This window comes from Anarrhichthys ocellatus, unplaced genomic scaffold (genome assembly GCF_004355925.1).
Source record: "Anarrhichthys ocellatus isolate YVR2014 unplaced genomic scaffold, GSC_Weel_1.0 scaffold16, whole genome shotgun sequence".
Lineage (NCBI taxonomy): Eukaryota > Metazoa > Chordata > Actinopteri > Perciformes > Anarhichadidae > Anarrhichthys > Anarrhichthys ocellatus.
This window is the reverse complement of record NW_022280046.1, coordinates 8,328,858-8,353,006: the sequence shown is the minus strand read 5'-3', so window position 1 is coordinate 8,353,006 and position 24,149 is coordinate 8,328,858. Positions and strand designations below refer to the sequence as shown.

The following is a 24,149-nucleotide window of genomic DNA, read 5'->3' as shown; positions in this document are numbered from 1 at the left end:
GATGGATGGATGGATGGATGATGGACGGATGGATGGGTTGATGGATGGAAATGTTAGGAAAAAAATCAAATTAGTGAGTTATTTTTTACTTCTACAGAAATCATATTTTCAATTTTGATCAGCTGACAACTTTAGCTGACAACACACACACACACACACAGACAGACACTCTTGCTACGTATACAGTTGCACTCCCACTCTTTTCTGTTAGTACACATACACTCTCACAGTCTCAGGGCTAATTCAGTGTAGTTAGTGGTCAATTAAAGCGCTGTGACTTCTCTGGCTGTCTGACTCTTTGATGCTGCTTCTCCTGGCGAGACCCGACGCCATCTTGAATTCATTCGCAGGCTGCAGTGTAAACACGCCACACAGCTTCTTCCTCTCTTTTCCCTCCTTCTTTTCTTCACTTTGCTTTTACCAATTTGTGTATTTTGACGAGAAAATGGAAAGTGGTTTATTTTCTTTTACTTTTTGATATCTTTGCCTGTTTTTGCTTTTCAGTTGTGCTCTTTTTTGCATTCTTACATGTCTTTACTTATGTATTATTCTTCATAAATGAAATACACATGAATACCTTTGTATTCCATATTCTTCAAACCAGCCTGATGAACAGGTTCCAACATGTCATTCTATGGCCGACCTCACGGTTCTTTTCCATTCCCTCTGCTCTTTATGATTCAGAACCGCTTTGAGCTCTAATGACTCATTTTAAGGTTTGAAGGTCTGTCTGACCGTTTTCCTGGAAAACATCATTGCTGGAGCTGAGTAAAAACACAATCATCCTCGCTGTTGGTTGTGATGTTGAGCTGAAGCTTATTCAGCAGTTTGACTCACTGAGGGTCACTGACCTGGGGTCAGCAGCTCAAACATGAGAGGGTCACAAATCTATGAGAAACAGTGAAATGTAACGAGTGTAGAGTGTTTGTGAGTGAAGATGAAGAGAAGAAGAGATGCTAACTGGGTTACTGTTGATGGAGAAGACCAGTGAATAATAGATGGCCGAGAGAGGAGACGAGAGACTAGGAGAGGAAGAAACAAGAGAGGAGAGGAGAGGAGAGACAACGAGGGGAGAGGAGAGACCAGGAGAGTAGAGGAGGAAACAAGAGAGGAGAGGACAGACCAGGACACGAGAGCAGGAAACAGGAGAGGAGAGGAGAGACCAGGAGAGGAGACACCAGCAGAGGAGAGGAGGAAAAAAGAGAGGAGATGAAAGACTAGGAGAGGAGGGAACAAAAGAGAAGAGGAGAGGAGAGGGGGGAACAAGAGAGGAGGGGAGGAAACAAAAGAGGACAGTAGGAAACAGGAGAGGAAGCGGAAAGAGAAGAGGAACAAATGGGAGAAGAAGAAGAGAGGAGGAAGCAGGAGAGGAGAAAACAAGAGAGCAAACAAAAGAAGGGAGATGGATAAATAAATCATTAAATCGTTAAACAAATGGAAACGTTCTATGAGAACAAGCATCATGAGTGTGTGTGTGTGTGTGAGAGAGAGGAAGTGGTTCCTCCTTGAAGTATTCTTCTTCACACACACTCTCTTGGGCCAATTTCACTTGTTCCTGTTCTCACTTACACACTCCTCATTCCTCGTCATACACACACTTTTTTTAACGCCAAGAAATTCACAGCCGCTCACGTGTCACACACCTCTCTATCGCTCTCTCTCTCTCTCTCCGGCCCCCTAGTGTTTTCTGTCTGAGTAACTCGACCCCCCTTCAGTCACAGGTGCACCACGCTAACACACACACACACGCACACACATGCTGAGTCCACTTGTCTTCACATAGGGGGCTCTAATCAAGCCACAGGAAGGCTGAGCTCCACAGGGAGTGTGTGTGTGTGTGTGTGTGTGTGTGTGTGTGCGCGCGTGCGTTCCGTTACAAGTGAGTTGAAGAATGTGTTTCAGTCCATGAAACCCTCTGTGAGTGTGTGAAGGCTCTGGATGTTTTCAATTACATGAGGGTATTTTTGCAAATGTGTGTGTGTTTTCTGTGTTTCCATCAGGACGTTCTAACACCCTTTGTCCCTCATTCTGTCTGTGTCTCTTTTCATTTGTTCCCTGTTTTTAATTATTTCAATAATTATTTTATTTCTTTCTCTTTTAGTGTTGTTCTTAATATATATTTCTTTCCTTATGTTGTCTTTAATTTGCTTTCTTTTTACTTTTCATTTTTTTATCTACTGTTCCTATTTCTATTTTCTCTTTTGTTGTGTGTTTTATTTCTCTTCTGGGTTCTTTTCCCACGTCGTCATTAAGCTTTGTTACAAATCCAAAGTCTCTCTTTCTGTCTTTCCCTCCCTCTCTCTAAATATCAACTTTTCCTGACTATCTCTCCCTCTTTGTCATGAACTTCCTCCTTTTTATTTCTGATACTTCTGTCTTAATTTGTAATGCTCTTTTCCTCCCTCACTCTCTTTATTTGTCTCTCCCTCTTCTCTGTACTGCATCATATGGAGTCAATTATGCAGCCATGCTCAAAACTCTGTGTGTGTGTGTGTGTGTGTGTGTGTGTGTGTGTGTGTGTGTGTGTGTGTGTGTGTGTGTGTGTGTGTGTGTGTGTACATCTGGTTCGCATTAGTGCAATTGCAGGTTGGTAGAATAAAGGGCTCGGCTCGGAGGTGGTGGGTGGGATTTCCTTCTGCTTTCTTACACTCACACACACACACACACACTCACAGTTTCTTTCCCATCCATGTGTTTTGAATCAGGAACATAATTAACCTTCAGAGGATTCTGAGGGCCGCGGCTCAGATCTCCGCTATAAAAATACATCTAAAAAACAGAACCACCCCCCGAAATGTGTTTGATCCGTCTGCGGCGCGTTTGATTTTCGCTTTCCCACATCTGCCTCCGGACGGGGCTGGGAACGCGGCGGCGCGAGCAGGTACGGAGAACGGAAGATGAATAAGTGCGTCTACAGGTGTGAGGGAGGTGGAGGACATGGAAACGGTACATGGAGGGATGGATTCACTTCTGAGCAGCCTGAAATAAAAGAACGTTTGACACAATAAATTAGTCCCTAATCGTTTAAAACTGTACGTCACATATTTTTATAATGTCTGCGTGAAGGCGAGTACAGGCGAGACGAAGGCGAAAGCAGCATGTTGGAAGTGAGAGGGGCTGAGAGGGGGGGGGGGCGGACAGAGAGAGAAAATTGGACAGGCACAGGTGCAGCCGACAAGAGGTTTCGTGACTGCTCCTTTGAGTGTTCGCATTCCAGCACATCTGCTTTGGATGAAGCATTGTAAACTCTGTGAGAGAGAGAGAGAGAGAGAGAGAGAGAGAGAGAGAAAAAACTAAATGCGTATTTGTGTCTTCTGTATTTGTCTTTGCAAGTGCTTAAAACCTGATCAGCGACCTGCACGTCAAGATTTGAGAGGCGCAAGTGTAGTTGATGTTTGACCCATTGAGGAGAGACCAGGAGAGGAGGGGAGGGACCAGGAGAGGAGAGGAGGAAACAAGAGAGGAGAGGAAAGACCAAGAGAGGAGAATTTCCTTACCAAAATGTACTGACTGAAATGCTTCTCAAACTTCCCAGACCGTGTGTTAATACGTATGTTTACACTGATGGTTTTGTGTTAATGCTCGTCCACCACTAGTTCCTATTTTAAAGATACAGGGATGGCTGTTGTACTTAAGATTTCTTAAGTTTGGATAAGAGTGGAGGTCTGAGTCTAGGAATCACTTCTGTAACAGAAGATAAACAGAAGACAGACAGACAGACAGACAGGTTGTGAGCTGTTCATTCAGGTTGACACTGGTGGAAGAAGAGGAGGAAGAGCTGGAGGAGCTTCTCCTCTTCCTCTTTCTGCCGGAGCAGAGCAGCGGCAGGAAGAAGGCGAGGCGAGAGGTTAAACAGATGCTCCCCACATTTGGAGGCAATAACGCAGAGAAGAAGCATCAAAAGCCAAACAAAGACAAAAAGCCCCATTCTTCTTTTCTCCCTTTCTCACCGTTTTACCGTCTTTTTTCATCAGGGGCCAACTTTCAGCATTTATTGTTTTTCCCATTCTCTTTCTAGTCCGACAAAACCCTTCAGGGTCCAGCAGCGTTCCCATCGCAGTCAACAAGTTACAACTGAAACACGGAAACACTCGTTGTTGCTTTTTACATATGTTGTAAATGTGGCGTAAATTTAACATGCCTTGACTTCCTCCTTTCGGGGTTTTCCGATTTTGTTTGGTAGATCTGGCAACTCAGCTTCTATTGTTAACTCATAGCTATCATTACCAGCTAGGCTCCTCACATGCTCGCTAACAAGGCATTAGAAGAGTTAGGTCTCCGACAGCATCGTGTTATGAACATAAATACTCCTACTTAACAGAGGGAACTTGAATGCAACAGTTTTGGACAAAGTTTCCGATACTAACCGTCCGTACACTCTGGATTGATTCTACTCAGGAATTTGGCCGTTTTCTCTGCGGAGCATGTGCGATTGTACAGACTCTTCTCTCCATAGCAGAACGACCACTAGTGGGAGGGGCTACTCCACTACTTCATCCATTGAGGATCGTGTTGTTCTCTCACATGGATAAAAAAATGAAAAGCGCTCAAACGAGTCGCCAAATCTACTTTGATAGACGGTAGGCATGTCACGATAATTGTCGTTCATCATTCCACATATGGACATGACCTCCATCATATTTACAATTTCTTCTTATTGTACGATAGAAAAAGGCTTCCATAATTTGTACGTTATCGACTTATCATGCAATATATGGACATGACCTAGCTCATTTTGACGTTATAGAATATCTGAATTAAGGATTAAAAGTTCATCGCTCTTTAAGGTGGTGTACTTGCATTGTTATATTATCATTATGTCAGTGACCTAAAATGGTCTTAAAACAACAATAATATTGTTTACCGACAGTATATTGTCCAACAAAAGTAGTTATGGTAAACGGACCACCGGTCTCCGGGTAGACAACACTGGTGTGTGTACTTCTACTAACTCTCTTCCTCTAATTAAAGTTCAGCTGCTGCTGCTGTCTTTGTACCTGCGGGTCAGGTCAGCGAGTTGCACAGCTGGTAGCTCTGAATACATGGAATACGTGTCTGTGTGTGTTTTCTTAGCTCCGCGAGGACTCAGGCTTCAGTGGAATGTGCCTTTATGTTCTCGTCTCATGGCCGGAGGCGACGAAGAGCGAAGCTTCCATTATGTTTGGTACCACGAACCAAGTGGACTAGGTTCTGATCTGTGACAGAGTAGAAAAAGAGCAGGTGCTGCTCAGGTTTTGGTTCCGATATGGCAGAACGTTAGACACTATCGTGTCTCTGTTGTGGTACACAGACCTGGTCCCTGTTGGTCCACTGTGGTATCATAGTTCTACAGAACTGGCTTCATATCATAATGCAGAGATGGTTCCATTGAGTCATGACACAGAATGAGTTTAACTGGGGTCAATGCAGCTCCTATTACAGAACCAGCTCAACCTATTTCCAGCTTATTTCCACTGTGGTACAGAGCATCATTTTACAAAACTGATTTGACTTTCAACCATTTCTATTCTCACATAAGGACCACTTTGCCGAAGTGGTTCCATTTGTTTTTGTCTCTTTCAATCACTGCATAGAGAACTGGTTTGATGCGGCTCCTTCACCGTCTGGTTCCGATGGTTTTCACTGTTTCTGTTGTGGTGCTCTAAATCTGACTAAACTCTGTCCTATTTCCATCGTGGCCCGGATCATAACGGGTCATACCGGTTATGATTGTGTCCCGCTGTACTATAATAGGGCTTGTAAACAATGTTCCACTCCTGGATCGACTGGTTTCTCTTTGGTTTCTATTGTTGTTCTTGTTACTTTTCTCTGGTCAATGAAATGACAACACTGTCAAGGGTGTCTCTGATTGGCTCAAGGTCCGCCTGCTACTAACTGTGGGAATTCTGATAATGTGTGTGTGTGTGTGTGTGTGTGTGTGTGTGTGTGTTACAGACTGCAGGAAGCGGGTTTGTTATTGTGTCTCTCTGCATTCCTCAGACTTGAACACACTCTGCACCTGTTTCTGTCCGTCCGTAACATACACACACACACACATGAATGCACACACACACACGCGGACACTTACACGCACAAATCACAGCCTTTCGTCACCAATCGAACAACACATTCAATGGGAAAATATGCCGGCGCGGCGTGAGACATAAATCAGAATATTTTCTACAGGAACAACACAAGCATGTGTGTGTGTGTTTGTGTGTGCAAGCACGTCTGTGTGTGAGCGTTTTCGCGTACAAGCTTCGGGTCAATAAATGTGGTTTTATCATCAGAACACTCAGTTCTCAGAGGGGAAGAGGCGGAGGAGGAAGTTTGGGGGGATTTCAGTTTAGGTCTAATGACATCTACAGACACTGTGTGTGTGTGTGTGTGTGTGTGTGTGTGTGTGTGTGTGTGTGTGAGTGCAGAGACTGATGGAGTTGAATGCTTAAAACTCCTGCAAGGTGCGTTGTGGGAAAGGCACCGGCATCTCCCAGCTGATTAGCTCGCTTAGCACCTTACATCTGTGTATTTAAGTTTGTGCGTCTACAAGTGTGTGTGTGTGTGTGTGTGTCGTGAGTGTGTGTGGTTGGGTGCGTGTTTCCTGACCTCAGTCTTTCCTTCCCACAGTTCCCAGTGTTCCTTGCTCCTCAGATGTCCTGATTGTCGCCGTGTCTGCGTCTTTCCGGCGACCAGTCGTTTTCAGGAAGTAAACACAGTCGACACAAGGCTATGCTCTGGAACACTAACTATTGTGACTGAACAGTCACTGCGTGCAACACAACCCACGGAGGGATTGAACTTTTTGCAAATGCACGCTGTATAACTTTGTATTGTGGATGATGTAGTTTTTTTGCTACCATTCTACTCCAGGCAGATATTGGTTCCAGCGTGTCCTTCACATTGATTAATACGTCTGCTTTATTCTGCCAGTCAGTCACCATCAATACATGGACGGTATCACAGTTAATGCACGGACTCATTTTTAACCTGCAGAAATGTTTGGTAATGAAATGATGTCTCAAAACACAGAATCATTTCATGTTAAATAAAACAAAACATAACCTCCTTGGTGAAGGTAACAAGTTAAATGAAGAGGCTATAAAGAAGTGTTTTACAGATATTTGCTGCTATTATTGTGTCCCTCGCCGGGCGCGTTCCCGTCGGTCGACGTGCAAAGGCCCGGGGTAAAGGTGGCTCTCTGCTCCCTTGTGCCCTTACTCCCTTGTTCCTTTCCTGAGAACCAGAAAGGCTCACTCAGTGTTTTGTTGCAAAGTTCATCGCTGTGACGCTTACTCAGTGTGCCAAATACCCGCTGGCAATCAGGCATATCCCTCCCAAGTTGACCCCCCTGTCGCACTCACTGTTCATATTTGTGAATACATGTTTTGCAGTTTGAATAATGAAAACTGGGCTTTAGTAAGCTTGTAAGAGACATTTTAGTGACAATTGCAAGTGACAAATAATTGTCTTGTGATTTTGGAGACGACTTCCCGCTGATGTGGAACTGAACGCAGCCGATATGTATCGGAAAGTCTTTCCTCTCAGAAGTAACAACCTTTTAGTGATCTGAAGAAAGAGTCAGGAGGTTTTGGTTTTAATACCTCTCGGGGAGTGTGGGAAGTGAGATGATGTTATTTTTATTGTTATTTTTTATAATGCCCTCAAGTGTATCTGTTTGGTCCCTCCATCTTCTTCTTTTATTTCTTCCGTCTGCGTTATATCGTCAGATTTTCTTCCACGCATCTGTGTTCCATCCGTATGCAAATACTGTGAAGTTAACAAAGCAGCTCATGTCTTTTCCAGGGGATGGCGGTAGATTAGTGAGGGGGGGGGGTAGCTGTGGAGCTTCTTTCATCTCGATGTGAATCAGTGGGGAAGTCGGAGAGAAAGAGAAGAGCGCTTTCAACAGCTGTTCCAGGGTTTGCGTCACGCGGCGCGGCCTAGCGTCATGGCTGAGTGTTCGCACGCTATGCGCTCACACTGAGGCATGCTGGGGGACCCCCAGTCGAAGGCATGACCAAACACAGGCATCGTGTTCTCACGCTGCCGAGGAACAACGTCACCTGTTCTCCAGCGATGACAGGCGGCCGGTTCTGCTTGCAGTCTCTCGTTTTACTGCGCGTTTGCTGCATGACTGCTGGCCCTCTCAGAGGAGTCTCTGTCGGTCTGAATGAGGAGGGGGGGGCAGAAGATGCTCTGTGGCTTTTGTATAATATGTCAGAAAATATGTTATCAGTCTTCAGGACTCACACATGTGGCGGGCAGTCGATGCGGTTACCACGGCCACCACTGCGCGTTTACAACGTGGTGGATTGAGTTTAAACTCAATAACTTCTTTTGATATGAAAGAATAAATACTATCTTCTTAATATTACTGTATATTTAAATGTGATAACATTATCAGTAGCAATGACAGGATGTTCATGTTAATATCTTATCATTTGAAGCTTTTTTTTGTTCTTGATAAGAAAAGTGTTTGAAATCATCTTATAAAACAAAAATGTTGAATAATGTGAAGGCCTTTAAAAAGTACCACACATCTATTAATTTAGCAAAATGTAAGACAATTAATATAATTTACAAGCTTCATATACACACATTTACATTAGATATTAATATAAAGAAAACTAAATTATATATTACAAAAAGTTTTAATCTTATTAAGTATGAACTAATTTATTTAAGTTTGTTTGTTTCAAAAGTAACAAATAACATTTTTACAAAATTCAAGTATATATATATATATATATATATATATATATATATACAACATAAACATAACATCACATTCTGAAATTATTCTTGTAAATTCTAAAAAGTGCTTTTTTTGCTTCTCTTTCACCAAATTAATAAAGCATAAATATGAACAGACCAGAGCAGCTGCCTGTTTTTCTTCCCGTATGAAAATGAAAAGCAAAGAGCAGTGACCGTTGAGGAAGTGGTGTGTTGATGCAGTCGTGTGTATGAAGGCTTGATGTGGACGTCTGCGTTGAGCAGAGACGTGTCAGTCATCTGCTGGAGGTGACGTCTGTCTGAAGCTGCTCCCTGCTGAGCCTCATGTTGTGTTTGGCCGCCGGCTTTCTAAGAGAACGAGTCGTGTTTTGATCGGAGCTCAAATTCCTCAATGACGTTCCGTGTTTCTGTGCTTTTGTGCTGCAGGTGTACGCTCCGTCTGCCAGTACAGCAGACTACAACAGGGACTCACCGGGCTATCCCTCCTCCAAACCTCCCAGCGCTGGCTTCCCGAGCTCATTCTTCATGCCAGGTACTCACACACACACACACACACACACACACACACACACACACATCAGAGCTCGCTGCAGGGGATTCCTGAGCTTATACTGGATCATGGACGATGGGAAAGATTTTTTAGGGTAAACTCCTCAACAACACAGACGAGGAGTGGTTTGTCATCACATGTACCCGTCTCTCTCTCTCTCTGTGTCAGACGGTCACCACAGCGGCGACCCCTGGAGCAGCAGCAGCAGCAGCATGAGCCAGCAGGGTTACCATGGCAGCATGCTAGGGGGCGGGAACTCGTCCCACGGCCCCGCCCAGAGCTCCTCCTCCTACTGCGGGATTCACCCTCACGACAGATTGGTGAGCAGAGCTGCGACGGGTCTGTACAGGTCGCCACATTTATTTCTTTAATTCCTAGAATGGCAAAAGTCATGCCCCGCCCCACTCTGCCTCTAATTGGCTAGTTCTCTGCGTGACACTCAGTCAAGTTCAGTTTTACCTTAAATTTCACAACTTTTCATGATATTCTACACATGAAGCACTTTCATATCCTCTTATTTTCCTCTGTTGTTTCTCTTTTATGTTTCTTTTTTAAAGAAAATACTGTTTATTTCTCTGTAGATTTCTCCTAATTTCACCAAAATATAGCACAAGTTATGGAACATTTGCATGTTTAAACATAGAAACACAAGACGTTTGTCTTCAACATGCATGTCATTTTACAATACGTGTAGTTTTTTTCAGACTCTGTAGCACTTACACACACCAAACGTTCCAGTTTCATTCCTCTCTGTATTTGCAAGGTTTTTACAGAGACGTTAGTTCATATATCATTCATAACCTGATTTATAGAGCATTGTATTCCTAAAAACATGGCAAAAATATAGTTTTGAGTGATACCAGAGAAATCAGCTTTCACTCTAATATAATATAATAATATGTCAACAAAATATTAAAAGAATGTTGAACCTGGCTTTATCTAATGTTCAGATTTCTCTTCTGAAAATGTTCAATTTAGCACGGATTTAATAAGACAATGCCTCATTTACATATTTAAACAATATTTCAGCTTGTAATATATATTTAAAAAAGAATTCCCTTCATGTAAGTACTCAACTGGAGAAGTTTGCTGGAGAAATCTATTAGTTACATTTTTTGACTCTCTTCCCTGCAGCGTCTCGCCCTTAAACTTTATCCAGTTCTGTCTGTCTCTCCGCAGAGCTACCCGTCGCACTCGTCTGCAGACATCAACTCCAGCCTCCCCCCCATGTCCAGCTTCCACCGAGGGGCGGGGGGAGGAGGGGGTGGGAGCGGAGGAGGGGGCAACCACTACAGCACCGCCTCGTGCACCGCTTCCACCAACGGCACAGAAAGCATCATGGGTAAGACGTCTGTGTTTGACTCCAGTTAATTAGTGAGTAGTGCGAGATCGTGCACAGGTCTGTTCCACTCATTTGAATGCCTATAAAAAAAGTTCAAGTCAGGGTATGTGTGTCTTACGACTTCAGACTTGGACTCGAATCGGACTTAAGTCACAACAGTGGCGACTTGGGACTTGAATTGGACTGCTGACTTGGACTTGGACTCTGAGACCGACTCCCTAAAGACTTGACTTTTTCCCCCCAAAGATGTTAGGAAGCTCTGCTGTGTGTCAGCGTTCTCACTCGTACACCACTCGCTGTCTGTGAGGACACCAGAGCATTTACATCTTCTCGTCTTGGATTCGATGTCTTGGATGCACTTGCTGGGTTTGTGTTTTTTTGACTTCGTAGAAATCCACGGATTTACAATCACTACTTGCTAAACAAGATCACCGGTGCCTTTAAGACCACGTTTTATTGTTTTTATTTACTGCCACATAAGCAGTTAGAACCGTCCCCGCTGTGATACCACTCGGATGATTTCAACCACTTAATCACTAAACTTCAGCGTCAGGGGAGAAGGCGGGCGGTCAGAAACCGAAGAACAGTTGTACTCTGTTTTGGCTCGACCTTGAAATCACCGACACACACACACACACACACACAGCGTGCCATATGGACCCCTTGCTTTGAGTCCCATAGAACAAATAGGACCAGCAATAAGAAACAGATTGAAAGTTTGTTTTCATGGGAAGACGTCTCCAACATTCCACAAAGATATCTCACACACACACACGAGCAGATGAGTGTAAACACAACATGGAGCTAATAAAAAACATGACGCTGTTGTTTAAATGCAAACGTATGATGTGTGCGCACAGCGCTCACAGGCAGTTTCTCTGCATCGGTCCGATTGGTGCGAGTGAGTTCTCTTCACAGAGAGCAGCAGCCGCTGTGGTCACTGTGGATTCATGTCGGTAACAATTGATTTTAATAATGAGCCCTGAAACAATCATTTTCTCTGTCAACTCACCGACAGACTCGTACTCTCAGCTCTCAAAGACGTGCGGCAGGTGGCTCACCGTAAAATATCACAAAACCAACCAACCTCGTCTCCTACAAAATTCAGTTCCCATTCAACTAAAGTGCATGTTTGTCACGTTATTTAAGCAACGTAAATACAAAGTCAAGTGGACTTTTGGTCACACGGAACACTAACTGTGGTCTCCTAGGTGAAAGTCCTGTGTCCGTTTGACCCATCCATCCACCCCGACCTCTTCCCTACGATGACTATCATTATAAACGGATTTGTGATGTGTACAAAAACAAACGTTTTCCTCCTTATGTGCTCCTTTCTAGGAGCACAGACCTGATTGCGACCTCATCCGTGTTGACCGTGTCCATATTACTGTGACAAAGAAAGTGACACAAAAATACTGAAGTGGTTTAATACCACAATAACGATGAATGTATCGATCCACTGATGAGTAAAACAATGTAAAAATGAAGAGTTATCTGCATTGAGAGCTGTTTGAATCACACAGATATCACGCTCATGTGTTTTGAGTCAGCGTGGGTTGGATGACAGAACACTTACAGGCCCTCACGTCTCGCTTCCACCTGAGACTCCCGGTTAGCGTCCGTTGTAAATGACGTGAATCCAAATGGACCACAGCTGCTGTTGTTTGTGGAGAAACTACAGATGTCACAAGTTCTCACTTGAAGTCCAGTGGTATAAAACTATTTAGAAATGAAAAGAATAACCAGGGTCAGAGACCTCGGGTTAAATCCCCGTCTTGGTCATGCATTCCAATGAACACCATTGATGGGTGTTCAGCAACTCCTCCTTCACTGGGTTTTAAAAATGCTGTGTGTTCACACAGGAAACGTTACACATGTAAGTATACTCCAAAACTCATGCATGCACCCTAAAAAAAAAAAAAAGCGTCATCTATTATTGTGCTGCTGATGGTCCCACAATGCAATACTGAGAGGAAATAGAAGAAGCTCCAAGAAGAAGGAAATAGAAACATCAAATCTTCATTTCCTGTTGGTAAAAAAGGTTGAAGTACATTTGATTCCTTGTATACTAGCTGCAAAAACTGTGTGCTATGCATACTAGTATATAGTAAGCAATATATACAGTAATATGAATTTGGGTCACGGCAAAGGAGCTACAGGGCAGCCAGCATATCAATAATCAGCTGCATAAACACGAAGAAAACAAATAACTGATTTTACAATGATATGAATTAACATAACAAAATATGAATGATACAAACTGAAATGACGAGCCTTTTCTTAATGGTGATGGACAGACAGACTTCTAAATCACTTTCACTTTCTGAATGCCCGACTCCTTTGCAGCTATAAGCTCCCATTTATGAAAAAGATTTTCTACTGCATGTGTTCTAAATTATGCGTGAAGTCAGTGTGTGTGTGTGTGTGTTTGTGTATAACAGTAATCCCTTGGATGGTTTACTAGGCCAGCGGTATGGCGTGAGTGAGACATGAGGCTTTAACCCCAAAACATATGCTGCTTCCTCTCTCTCTCTCTCTCTCTCTCCCTCTCTCTCTCTCCCTCTCTCTCTCGCTCTCCCTCTCTCTCTCTTGCTCTCTCCCTCTCTCTCTCTCTCTCCCTATTTCTCTCTCTCCCTCTAACAGCTTAAAGAAGTCCCGTCCTGCCAATTTCTGTAATGGATTCATTTGCCATGAAAGGATGTTTTGCTGTGCTGTGTGTGTGTGTGTGGCGTGCACGTGTCTAACTTGTGTGTGCGAGTGTAAACTTTCCATCTGGGATCTGCTATCAGGAGAGATGATTTCCTCTGCCTCAGTGTGTGTGTGTGTGTGTGTGTGTGTGTGTGTGTGTGTGTGTGTGTGGGCGCTCATCTGGTCCTGTGAGGTCACTTCCTTCCTCTGTGGCCTCGGTGCTCTTCAAGTGTGTGAAACAGATTTAGTCCTGAAGTCCACCATTTGCAGTCAGTCGGTGAAAATGTGAAGAGATGTTAGATGTTGGGTTCTGTCTCTGACTCTGAGCCTGGTCACACACCTTTTTTTTTATAAACTTTGGAGCAAAGTCAACGAGTTCCAATGGAATGACCGCTATGCGTTGGATTCTAGCGGGGAGCTGAGGCAGATCTAGACAGAGCTTTCACTCACTGTCTGGTGAACTCTGACACGAGAATTTGCTCCACTCGGAAAACACCTCGACCGAGCTTTCCTTCGACGACGCCATCATATTAGCCGTGTCACACCATCAAGTGTTATACAACCATGCTCCGCCAAAGTGTTAAATGCACCAGAAAAGAGAAGCATCATGGTCTGCAGCCGCCATCAGACAGGAGTCCATAGTCCATAATTAATGTCCATTGGACAACATTCACCTCTATAACAAAATTATAAGCTACCACTTCCTCTGCTCCTGGTTTTGTTCGCTGCACTATAAAAGCAGGCAGAACTGCCACACTGTGTGTGTTTATGTGTGGACAAGGAAGACAAATGAATGCATTAAAGTAACAGAATTGGATTTTTAGGTCGACCATTAACAATGAATATGTCTTTTGTGAAACCGATCGACTGATGATGCGCGACTAGACATATCAATATGTAGTTAACAACATCCATATCCCTCTTTTTCCTGTGTGTGTGTGTGTGTGTGTGTGTGTGTGTGTGTGTGTGTGTCACAGCTAACCGAGCGCCGAGTGCAGCAGCCAGCAGCTCTCAGACAGGAGACGCCTTAGGAAAAGCACTCGCATCCGTAAGTGCAGTACACAAACATACGCACATGTATACATGTGAGATATGTACTTCGTGTTTTATTAATGCAAAATGATTTTTTAAATGAATGTTATCTGGGTCTTTTATATCTTTTTTGGGTTCTTGGAGTTGTGATCTATCCATTGATATTGTTCTACATGCTTTTCTGACTTTTATTTTTATTTTTATTTTTTCAGATCTACTCTCCAGACCACACGAACAACAGCTTCTCGTCCAATCCCTCCACCCCAGTCGGCTCGCCGCCCTCCCTCACAGGTAGCACATGACACTCACCGTCTAGTCACAACGCACCAGCTACATCGTCATAGAATCAACAACCGCAGATGGAAAAAGCAGAGCTGACTCGGACTGGAGGAGCAACTTCACCAATCACAAAACTGAGGACTTTGAACTTGACTTGAACTTGTTCCAAACAACTTGAGACTGGACTTGAACCTGTTTAAAATGACTTGAGACTGGACTTGAACTTGTTCCAAATGACTTGAGAAGAAGAAAGCAAAAGTAAAAAGAATAAATGTTATTTAAGCAAACCACGAACAGCACATTTAGCTACAGCTATATATTTGTGTGTAATAAATTGAAAGGGATTTCTACGTTTCAAGTGCAATCACTTGGAGTAAAATGAGACCATGAAAACACATTATAGATGCTGTGTCTCCTCTCTACCCTCCCAATCCCCTTTCTCCTCCTCTTATTTCCACCAATTACTCCTCGCGGCTGTAAACTCTCCCTGCTTCTTAAAGTGAAAAATTACTTTTCCTAATAATAGTTGTGTCGAATTTGTCTCTAATTGTCGCCGCTACACACACCGTTTGATATTTCTGTGCCGCACCTTGTGACTGATAGCTTTAATTACGAGCACCACTTCGGCAAATCGTTCACAAACCTACCGGCTCCCCCTCCCCTCTTCCTCCTCCTCCTCCTCCTCGTCATTATAGCTGCTTCGGATATTGCCTGCTAAACCATAATTGGTGTTTATCATTGTGTCGGAGTTACTCCACTTTTTACAAATTAGAAATGACGTCTATTAGAGCAAACTACATGCAAATTGATATTAAGGCTAATTCTGCAGGGGTGTTTTACAGAGTCGGACTCTGAATAATTTAACCAGCCGTTTAATACATATATTTGTATTTGCACATGAATGTACCCAGGTGATTATTCATTAATTAGCATATGGTAATGAGCATGTATTATGAATAAAGGAGAAGGGGGAGAAAAGACTGTGAGACAAAACGGGAAGACAATTACAAAAAGGGAGAAACACAAGCTAATGACATGAGATCCGAGTTAGAAAGGAGAGATCAGTGGTGAGGGCAGAGAAGAGGTAAGAGTAGAAAACGATGAGAAGGGGAATAAAGGAGAGAGGAGATGGAGGAATGAGAAAAGGAAATGAGAGGGAACAAAAGGAAGTGTGAAAAGGAAGTGAAAATAGGGAGGAACACAAGGAGTGGATGTGTTGAAAGGCGAAGACAAGAGAAGAAAGAGGAAGCAAGTAAAGAAAACAGGAGACAAAAGGAGAGAAAAAACAAGGAACTGGGGTATGATGATGATGGAGACATAGGAAGAGAGAAAAGGAGAATGAAGAGGAATCAAGAGGACAATGAGGAAAGAGAAAATTAAATGAGAACAAAATAAGTGTCATGAATGCTTCTTTCACCTGACTGGATAAAAGCTGCAATCAGTGATTTTCAAAAAACGCATTTTGATTACAACTGAAATGAAATAAGCTCATAAGCTCAGAAAGCGTTTATCCCTCTTAACTCTTCATGGACTGAAATGATCTATATGAGGAGATTAAAGGGCCCTCGGAGGGCTGAAGGGCATGAGGTCTGAGATTTTTCAAGTCATTTTTGACCACAATCTAAATTCCATTCACCACCAGAGTGTCATCGAATAGAAGAGGTATACCTTAAAAACCTGGACACATAGATCAAAAACTATCTCTCTGACCAGATACAACGAGGGATGGGTGGCTGAGCTCAGTGCTTTGAAGCTCGTCTCACATCTGAAACGCTGTTGAAAGGCCTCGGTATACCCAGAGCCTCATATTGATGTAAATTCACACAAGTCGCTGTCTACCAACTAATGAGACCCGTCGACCCTCCTGAGCGACGGCAAACACAAAAGCAGAAAAGAACAGAGACACAAAGCGTGTTTATTCTGCAGAGGGCCCATGCTAATCAACCACTTGTACCTTTTTTCAAAGACAAAAGCCTGGTATTAGCATTTCTGCTACGAGATACGAGTTGGTTTCTTCTTGTCTTTTCTCCCTCATCTCCACATTTATTATGTCCGAGCACCACAAGACGACGAAACCCTCATCAAGTGTAAATTATGTTTTGTCTGCCGCTTGGCGCTACGTTGAGTGGTTTGTTTCTACGACTCATGAAAGGAGAGGCGGTTTTGGCTCTGATCTACATGCAGACATCCATTTTTCTGTGCACTCGCGGCCTGTGCAGGAGTCGATAAGGGGGCTGGAGCCTATCCCAGCATGCACCGGGTGAGAGGTTACACCCTGGACGGGTTCGGCAGTCTATCGCAGGACATGTATGCAGATGAAGGGATGCCAGTTTGAACCTAAACACAGAAAACACAAAAGAAACATGAAGTCTCCAATTATCCTTCCCACTCCCAGATCTCCCGCTCATATCTCCCTGTTCTGTTCTCCGAATCCTGTCATGCATCCCTGCTTTTAATCTTGCATCGCCTTGCTCCCCAACCTCCTCTCCTGATGATGTCTCCTTGTCTCCTCTCTCCTAGCTGCCAGTTCAGCTGTCTGGTCGAGGAACGGCGGACAGGGAGCGTCGTCGCCGAACTACGAGGCTCCGTTGCACTCTCTGGTATGCGCCCACCCACACACCACATTGTGTCCATGTCTAATATATAAATCTCATTCACCTCCATGGCATTGAGGTGGAGATGTAGCTGCTCTGCTTACTGACCAGACATGAAAAGACGTCATCAGAAATAGTACATTTGTTGGGGACTATTTTCAGCAGCGCATTAATCCACATTCGGTGCTCTAGTGAGTCATTTTGGCAGCAGGACTGAGTGCGTGAGATTGAATCAAAGTAAACTACAGAGTGTGTGTTCATGGTGATGAAGGAATATGTGTACCAGTACAACAGCGTGGCTCACTGATGTGTTTTCAAAGACTTAGTCACTCAACAGTACTTGTTAGTGGGATCAATTAATGGTCTTTTCATGGGATTTCTTGACAGTAAGATGAATATAGTCATATACAGTATATCCCTCCGCTCTGCAGCAAAGTCGCATCGAGGACCGCCTGGAGCGCTTGGACGATGCCATCCACGTGCTGCGGAGCCACGCGGTGGGACCGTCGACGGGTATGGCCGGCGGGCACGGTGACATGCACAACCTCATCGGGGCGGCACACACGCACAACGGCGCCATGGGCGCTCTGAGCAGCGGGTACGGTTCGGGACTGCTGTCGGCCAACAGACACTCCCTCATGGTAGGTCCTGAGAGTATGTTTTTATACTGTAGGGATGAATGTAAGGGGGGTGACAGAAGTCCCATTAGGCCCTCTATAAATGGTCTTCAGTGTTATTGTGGCACAAAGTAAAACCATGCACATTTTACAAATGCATTTTTTCGTGAGAGAATATAAATTTACGGTTAAGATATTATAGCGCTGAATGTCCAACGGCTCCTCATATTGTTGTTTGTTAAAGTGAAAACACTTTGACTTTGCTAAACGCCACTCAGCAAATCTATATTTTTTATTTGATCCACTTTAATTTGTTCACTGTGGAACTGAACCAGAGATATTAATTTCACTCTGATTCGGACTAGCCAAACAGGCTTTGTCTTGTAAAAGCGCACAAAGCGCACTTGTTTACCACTGACATAATCCCATTCCCCAAAATATTCTGAGCCATGATCTATGATCGTGTTCATACAGCTGAGTGGCGAGTCACTGACGACAACCGGTATCTTTTTTAGTGGTCATTTTATATGAATCACAAGGTGATGAAATGAGTAATGCACGGTCATACACATGGTCAAACATGTTTACATAGTGTATTATTCATAGAGGTCGAAACCGGTAGTTAAAGAGGAGGAGCAGAGGAGTGAGGGGAGGAGGCCAGCGAGGAAAGGAGGAAAGGGCGCAGGACATAAAAGAGGAGAGGAGAACTGAGAGGATGAAGTCAGCAGTAATGTTTTCCATATTTTATTTTGGATTTTTTTTTTTTTTGTCAACTTGAAACAACAAACATAAAGAACCATACAGCTGTGTGACATAAGGAGATGTAGGAGGGCGAGAGAGAGAGAGAGAGAGAGAGAGAGAAAGCATTATGAAACACTGCTGCCATAAACACACTCACATGCCTGAACATGTTCATTCAGACCTACTTCATTTACTTGTGCTTCATGTTTTTGTGCATATTCACACACAAACATGCACACACACACCAGATGTTCATACACACAGACTCACATACGAGACAGCACCTCTTTGTCTGTACAAAAACTGTGACATCATCCGTCAGGCCTCTGAAGGGACGTTTTGGCTTTTGTTCCGTCTAACAGTTTTGTATTGTGGCTGTAATGAACGCTGCGGCCTCTAGGTGCTAGCAGCGCCCCTACTCCGTTCTCACTATACGGCCGTTCAGGAACTTTGTCTCTCTGTCTGGTCTTTGTTAAAAGTATTTACTTTGAAGTGTCGTTTTCTAAATGGAGAGCACCTGAGGGGTGTGTGTGTGTGTGTGTGTGTGTGTGTGTGTGTGTGTGTGTGTGTGCTCTCATACGCTGGCTGGCTCCCGCAGAGATTATCTTCTTCTCACGCACATCTGTCCAGCTCTCTCTCACTCTCTCTCTCTCTCTCTCTCTCTCTCTCTCTCTCTCTCTCTCCTCTCACATGTGTGTTTGTTGTACTTCCTGCTTCAATCTTAAAGGTGCACTGAATTTATATTAACAATGATTGAGATGTAATGTGAACGCTGTCACTCATAGTTCACAGCCACTCTGGACAAAGCTTGTGATTGCACCAGACAATGTGTGTTGGGTATTCATTTTGTCTGTGGGCTACAGCACAGCAAAGTAGGAAATAACAACGAGAAACACAATTAACACGGACAAACACAACAGCCATTTAACTATGTAGCTTACTGGTTGAAGCCCAAATATCCAGGAAAAATGACCAAACTTAAAGTTGAGTTTCATGGTTCTGTCCTACTCACTGATGTGGTTTCCAGCAGCAGGCAGCTGTTTTCAGCAACGCTCTGATGAAACCCACTGTACACACTGTGTGCCCTGCACCAATCGGCATACAGAAACAGTTAGCATTAGCTGTTGTTAGCATAGTGGAGCATCTAGCAGCTAGAGAGGCAAATAGTTTTTGGTAGGTTAGTGGAGACCAAACCAGAGTCAACATTAACTATTAGACTGAAGCTGATCAGGTGGACACAAACACAACACACATTGGTGTTTGTTGTTAGCTTACTGTGGGCAAAAATACGGATCAATGCAGCTTTAAGATAATTAATTAAAGTTAAGATAGAAGAATTAGGCATTCAGTGAAAGAAAGAGACAACATACAAATATCAAAGTTTTACGAAATGATTTCAATGTTGAAGACTAATAGAACAAGACGTTATACAGAGGATCTGAGTCACAGAGCGACTTGTTCACTCTGGCTACTAAACACTTAAGCTTAAGTAAACACTTCCTTAACTTTGCTGTTAGTTTTAACACATGTTTGCTTTTCAAACTGTGTACATAAAGATTTGACCAAAGGGGAAAGAAGATTACAGTGCGTTTTGGATTCACTATGTCATTTTGAAGTTTGTAAAATTGAAGGGAAACACTTGCAAACTGCTCTTTAAGTGTTATTCTGAGCTGCTTTTTAACACTTTTCTGCTCTTTGGACGTCTCCGGAGACAAATTTGGCGTTTAGCTTTATGAGGTGACGTGCGGTTCAGCCCGAGAAAACATTAAAAGTGAACTCCTTGTTACGGGTAATATTTGTACAAACTACTTTTCAGTTTAATCTTGAAATGATTCAAAGTGCATTTCGGACTTGCTTTTATACATACGCGTCCAGTGGAATAATAGAATCAAATCAAGTGAAGGATATGTGTTAAAAAACCCCACTATTTTATTAATGGACTCTATAAAAACACACAGAAGCTCATGAATTGCTCCCTGTGCTGTCATTAGGACCCGTGTGTGTGTGTGTGGGTGTGTTTATTCAGGCTCTGGATTATTTGCTAAAAGACAAACAGACTCATTAAGACTGAAAACACAGCAGCTCTATAAAAGTTTTTTTTTTCACGGACCAGTGTCGGTTCTCCTGATGACATTTTACTCTACAGACACAGCAGGAGATGGCTTGTTATACTGTTGTAAAAACGGTCACATTTCCATAAAAATTTGACCGCAATTTGCTAAAAAGAAATTAAATTAAATGCATAAACTCCATTGGAACACTGAGCTATTTTCCAGTGTTTCACTGCCCGTCACTGGACGGTGTCGTCTTTCCTTCCACCTTACTCTCCATTCCTAAACCCCGGAGAGGAATTTGTTTCCTCATGGAGGTGGAAAGTTTATGACCACCGGCCACACGATCAGATCTCCTTCTTGGACACAATGGACGCTACGCATATGTGTTGTGGAAGTTCACCCGCCACAAGAGCTAAGTTCCGTTCAGACAGATTAAAATGAGTGGTCATTTCTTCATGAGATGGGAAGGAATAGACGGGGGCTGAAGTCTCCGTATGAAACAGGTTAGTTAGTTACCCGTTCATCAAAAAAACATGATCAATGAATGCGCTCGTGCACACAACACTGAGTCTGCAGAAGATTGCTAGGGACGGATCAGACATGCAAAAGGATTATTTCAGAGGTGTTTTACATGAGAGAACATAAGGTGTGAAGTGGAACAGACCTGTATTTCTAGACCTGTAGCTATCTTATACAATACAGGGAGTAGGGCTGTCCTCGACCAAAGAAGTTCTAAGTCCACTAGCACACAACTTTAAATGTGTTTACCAGAAGTGTGCTCAGAAGTTTCTTGGAAATAAGTCATTATTTACGACCGATTAGTCCACTAATCGACTCAGAGTGGGCGGCTCTAGTATTGCATCACTGGGATTACTTTAGTTTGATTTTGTGCACTCAAAAATGGGGGGGGGGGGTAGAGCCTATTGAAGCATTTTCTTGAATTTATGCTTCATGTCTGAGCTATGATGCTGAAACTCTCGCACCATGCCAGTGCGGCTCGAATGCTCGCGGCCAATCGCGGCATGGTTCCTCCCCTGGACAAGTGCATGTTTTTCTGGTTGGCAAGACATTGTGGGGACCCACTGACATGTGGGGGACTCACCTCTATGGAGTAGTTTGATTGGAGTAGCTGCTGGTTCCAAAAGTGTTTCTCTTGAGCGTGTGTATGAGATGCACCCAGCTTTCAACTAACGCCAATGAAAACCCATGTGTTGCTGAACTATCGCCAGACAATTATGTTTTTCTTGACTGTCTTTTGTATCCGTAGTCTGCGATATCCACGTGGCATTTACAGTATAGTTTACGTCAAGGAAAGCTTGTGGTTATGACAAATAACCCATATTTATTATGAATCTGCCAAGACATCTCCCCACAATTCCTCACACTTTTCAATACTCGATTTTGTGGACACATCTCAGTTGGTACCCAACAGCATGGAGGTTTGCTTCCCGGGCCCTTGGTATGGTGTGAGGAGCAGCATGTGTGAGTGTACAGTGTAAACAGGAAGTTTGAACCAAAAGAAGAGAAAGAGACTCAATAGAAGCACTGAAAAAACAGCAACAAATGAGCGGAAAATGAAGCGAGAGGAAGGAGTGATGTAATGTCTAAAATGAAGCCATTGTGTTTGCACTGAGACTTTTTTCTGTTTTTCTCATGCATACATTCACTCTCTCTCCTAGTTTTTCTGACACTCCTAGTCACCCTTTTATATTTCTTTCTTTCTTTCATCCACCATTTCCTCTTTCACTACTCTACCCTTCTCCTCCCCCTTTCTTATTTTTGTATCTTTCTTCTCTTTCCTGTCTTCCTGTTCCAGTCCCTCTCTGATTCTTTTCCTTCCTTTTCATTCTTCAATTTCTCTTTCTGTAACTTTCCCGCACTTCCTTAAGTTATCGCCTCTTGTTTCTTTTCTATATATATTTTTTCCATTAACTCCATTTCAGATGTGACAACTCTTTCTCTCTCTCTCTTCTGCTGCTCTTGCTCTTATACACACACACACACACACAGCTGTATGTAGTTTGGCAGTGTTGGGCAGAGACGCCTGCAGGCTGAGGTCATAACTCTGGGAAAACAGGTGGTAGACTGATGCAGGAGAGAGAGAGACGCATACATATAGACATTAATGCGTCATACACACACTGAAATACATAAACACATTAATGCAGATACGCACATGTGGTCTATTAGGTTTATATTGTCTCAAATCTTTGCAGTCAGTTAATAAAAACACAAAATATCCGTGAAAACAAAGAAGACAAGCAGCCCATTTTTTGTGATAATACAGTGGAGAGATGGGATTGGAGGGTGTGCGAGGGTAAAAGTTAAAGGGGAGGAATGCCCCTCTCTGTCTCCATTAAGCAGTGTTACAGTAAGTGAAATGGGTCGTAATCTGCATCACTTTGCTGTAAAACACACTAATGCCTTTTAATGCTCTGCATCTCTTCACTAAATGTACTCCTATAAGCTGATGGAAATCTACCGTTGCTCCATTTAAAATCTTTTATGATATTTTTCTAAAATTGTTCTGGGACTATATGGACAAAAACGAATGGGCAGCCAATGCCCACAAATGTTTGTGTTGTGTGAGGCTGTTTTTCCTGGTGGGCCTCAGAGCGCCATCTAGTGGGTTGCAGAGGTACTGCCAAATGGTTGGATTCAATGGAAAATTTACATATTTTTTTTTTGGGGGGGGGGGATTTACCACACTAGTTATGTTGAATGAATAAAAAACGTCAAATTAAAATGCTTGAATTCAATAATGACCAGTTACATGAGAATATCGCCACACAAATCAACAAACGTTTTTAGCCACTGTTCAACGTACCCTCATACAGCAGTTCGTATGATAAATTACGAAAAAGTCACTCCTCAGGTTTCGTGCATTTCCCCTTTGAAAGCTGGCAACACGTGGCAATTTCATCGTGTATAGTCTTTTCAAAATAAATTCCCGTCTTCACAGGAAACAGCTCGGTTAGGTTTAGGAAAAGATCGTTGTATGGTAAGTGCCATTACTGAAGTACGCAAGTTACGAGATAAATAAATCAATGTTGACTTCTCGTTTCACTCTGGAAACGAACAGCTTTTGCAATCTTTATACTTCATCGTTGATGATTACTTAGATAACATACAAAGTAATTCCGTGGGATACCTACGAATTACGGTGCGTGACTTATCGTAGGTATAGCTACCAATGCTGGATGAGAACAGCCTGCACTGTTTATTTAAGTGGGCCTTAAGTTACAAAAGGTCGAGAACCCCTGGACTAGGACAGTCATTCCCAAAGACTTGGGACTTTATTAGGGTCGTCAAATATTAGCGGAATTTCTTCCAGGCAACATTTATATCTGCAGTACACTTCTGAACCACATGAAGGAGCCTCATTGGGATTTTCCAAACGTATGCCTCCGCTAAAGGGCTGGTTTACCTACTCAAAATAATACAAGTTGAAGCAGAAATGGCATTAAAAATGGTCAGTAACATTCATTTGTGCACAAATTTGCAGTTGTCATGGTTTATAGATGAGGCCTGTTGTGAATT

General features: G+C 43.1%; 1 protein-coding gene across 4 annotated transcripts in view; it reads left to right on the top strand.

Annotated features, from left to right (window-relative positions):
* The window catches only part of tcf4 (transcription factor 4), a 208,565-nt gene that overhangs the window by 166,401 nt on the left and 18,015 nt on the right, over nt 1–24,149 (top strand). For all 4 annotated transcript variants that reach the window (XM_031856013.1, XM_031856014.1, XM_031856016.1 and 1 more), the window contains 7 exons: nt 9,139–9,244; nt 9,431–9,582; nt 10,442–10,604; nt 14,270–14,340; nt 14,537–14,615; nt 17,124–17,203; nt 17,629–17,838. In XM_031856013.1, the coding sequence (XP_031711873.1) occupies nt 9,139–9,244; nt 9,431–9,582; nt 10,442–10,604; nt 14,270–14,340; nt 14,537–14,615; nt 17,124–17,203; nt 17,629–17,838 (861 nt within the window). The remainder of the gene's footprint in view (nt 1–9,138; nt 9,245–9,430; nt 9,583–10,441; nt 10,605–14,269; nt 14,341–14,536; nt 14,616–17,123; nt 17,204–17,628; nt 17,839–24,149) is intronic.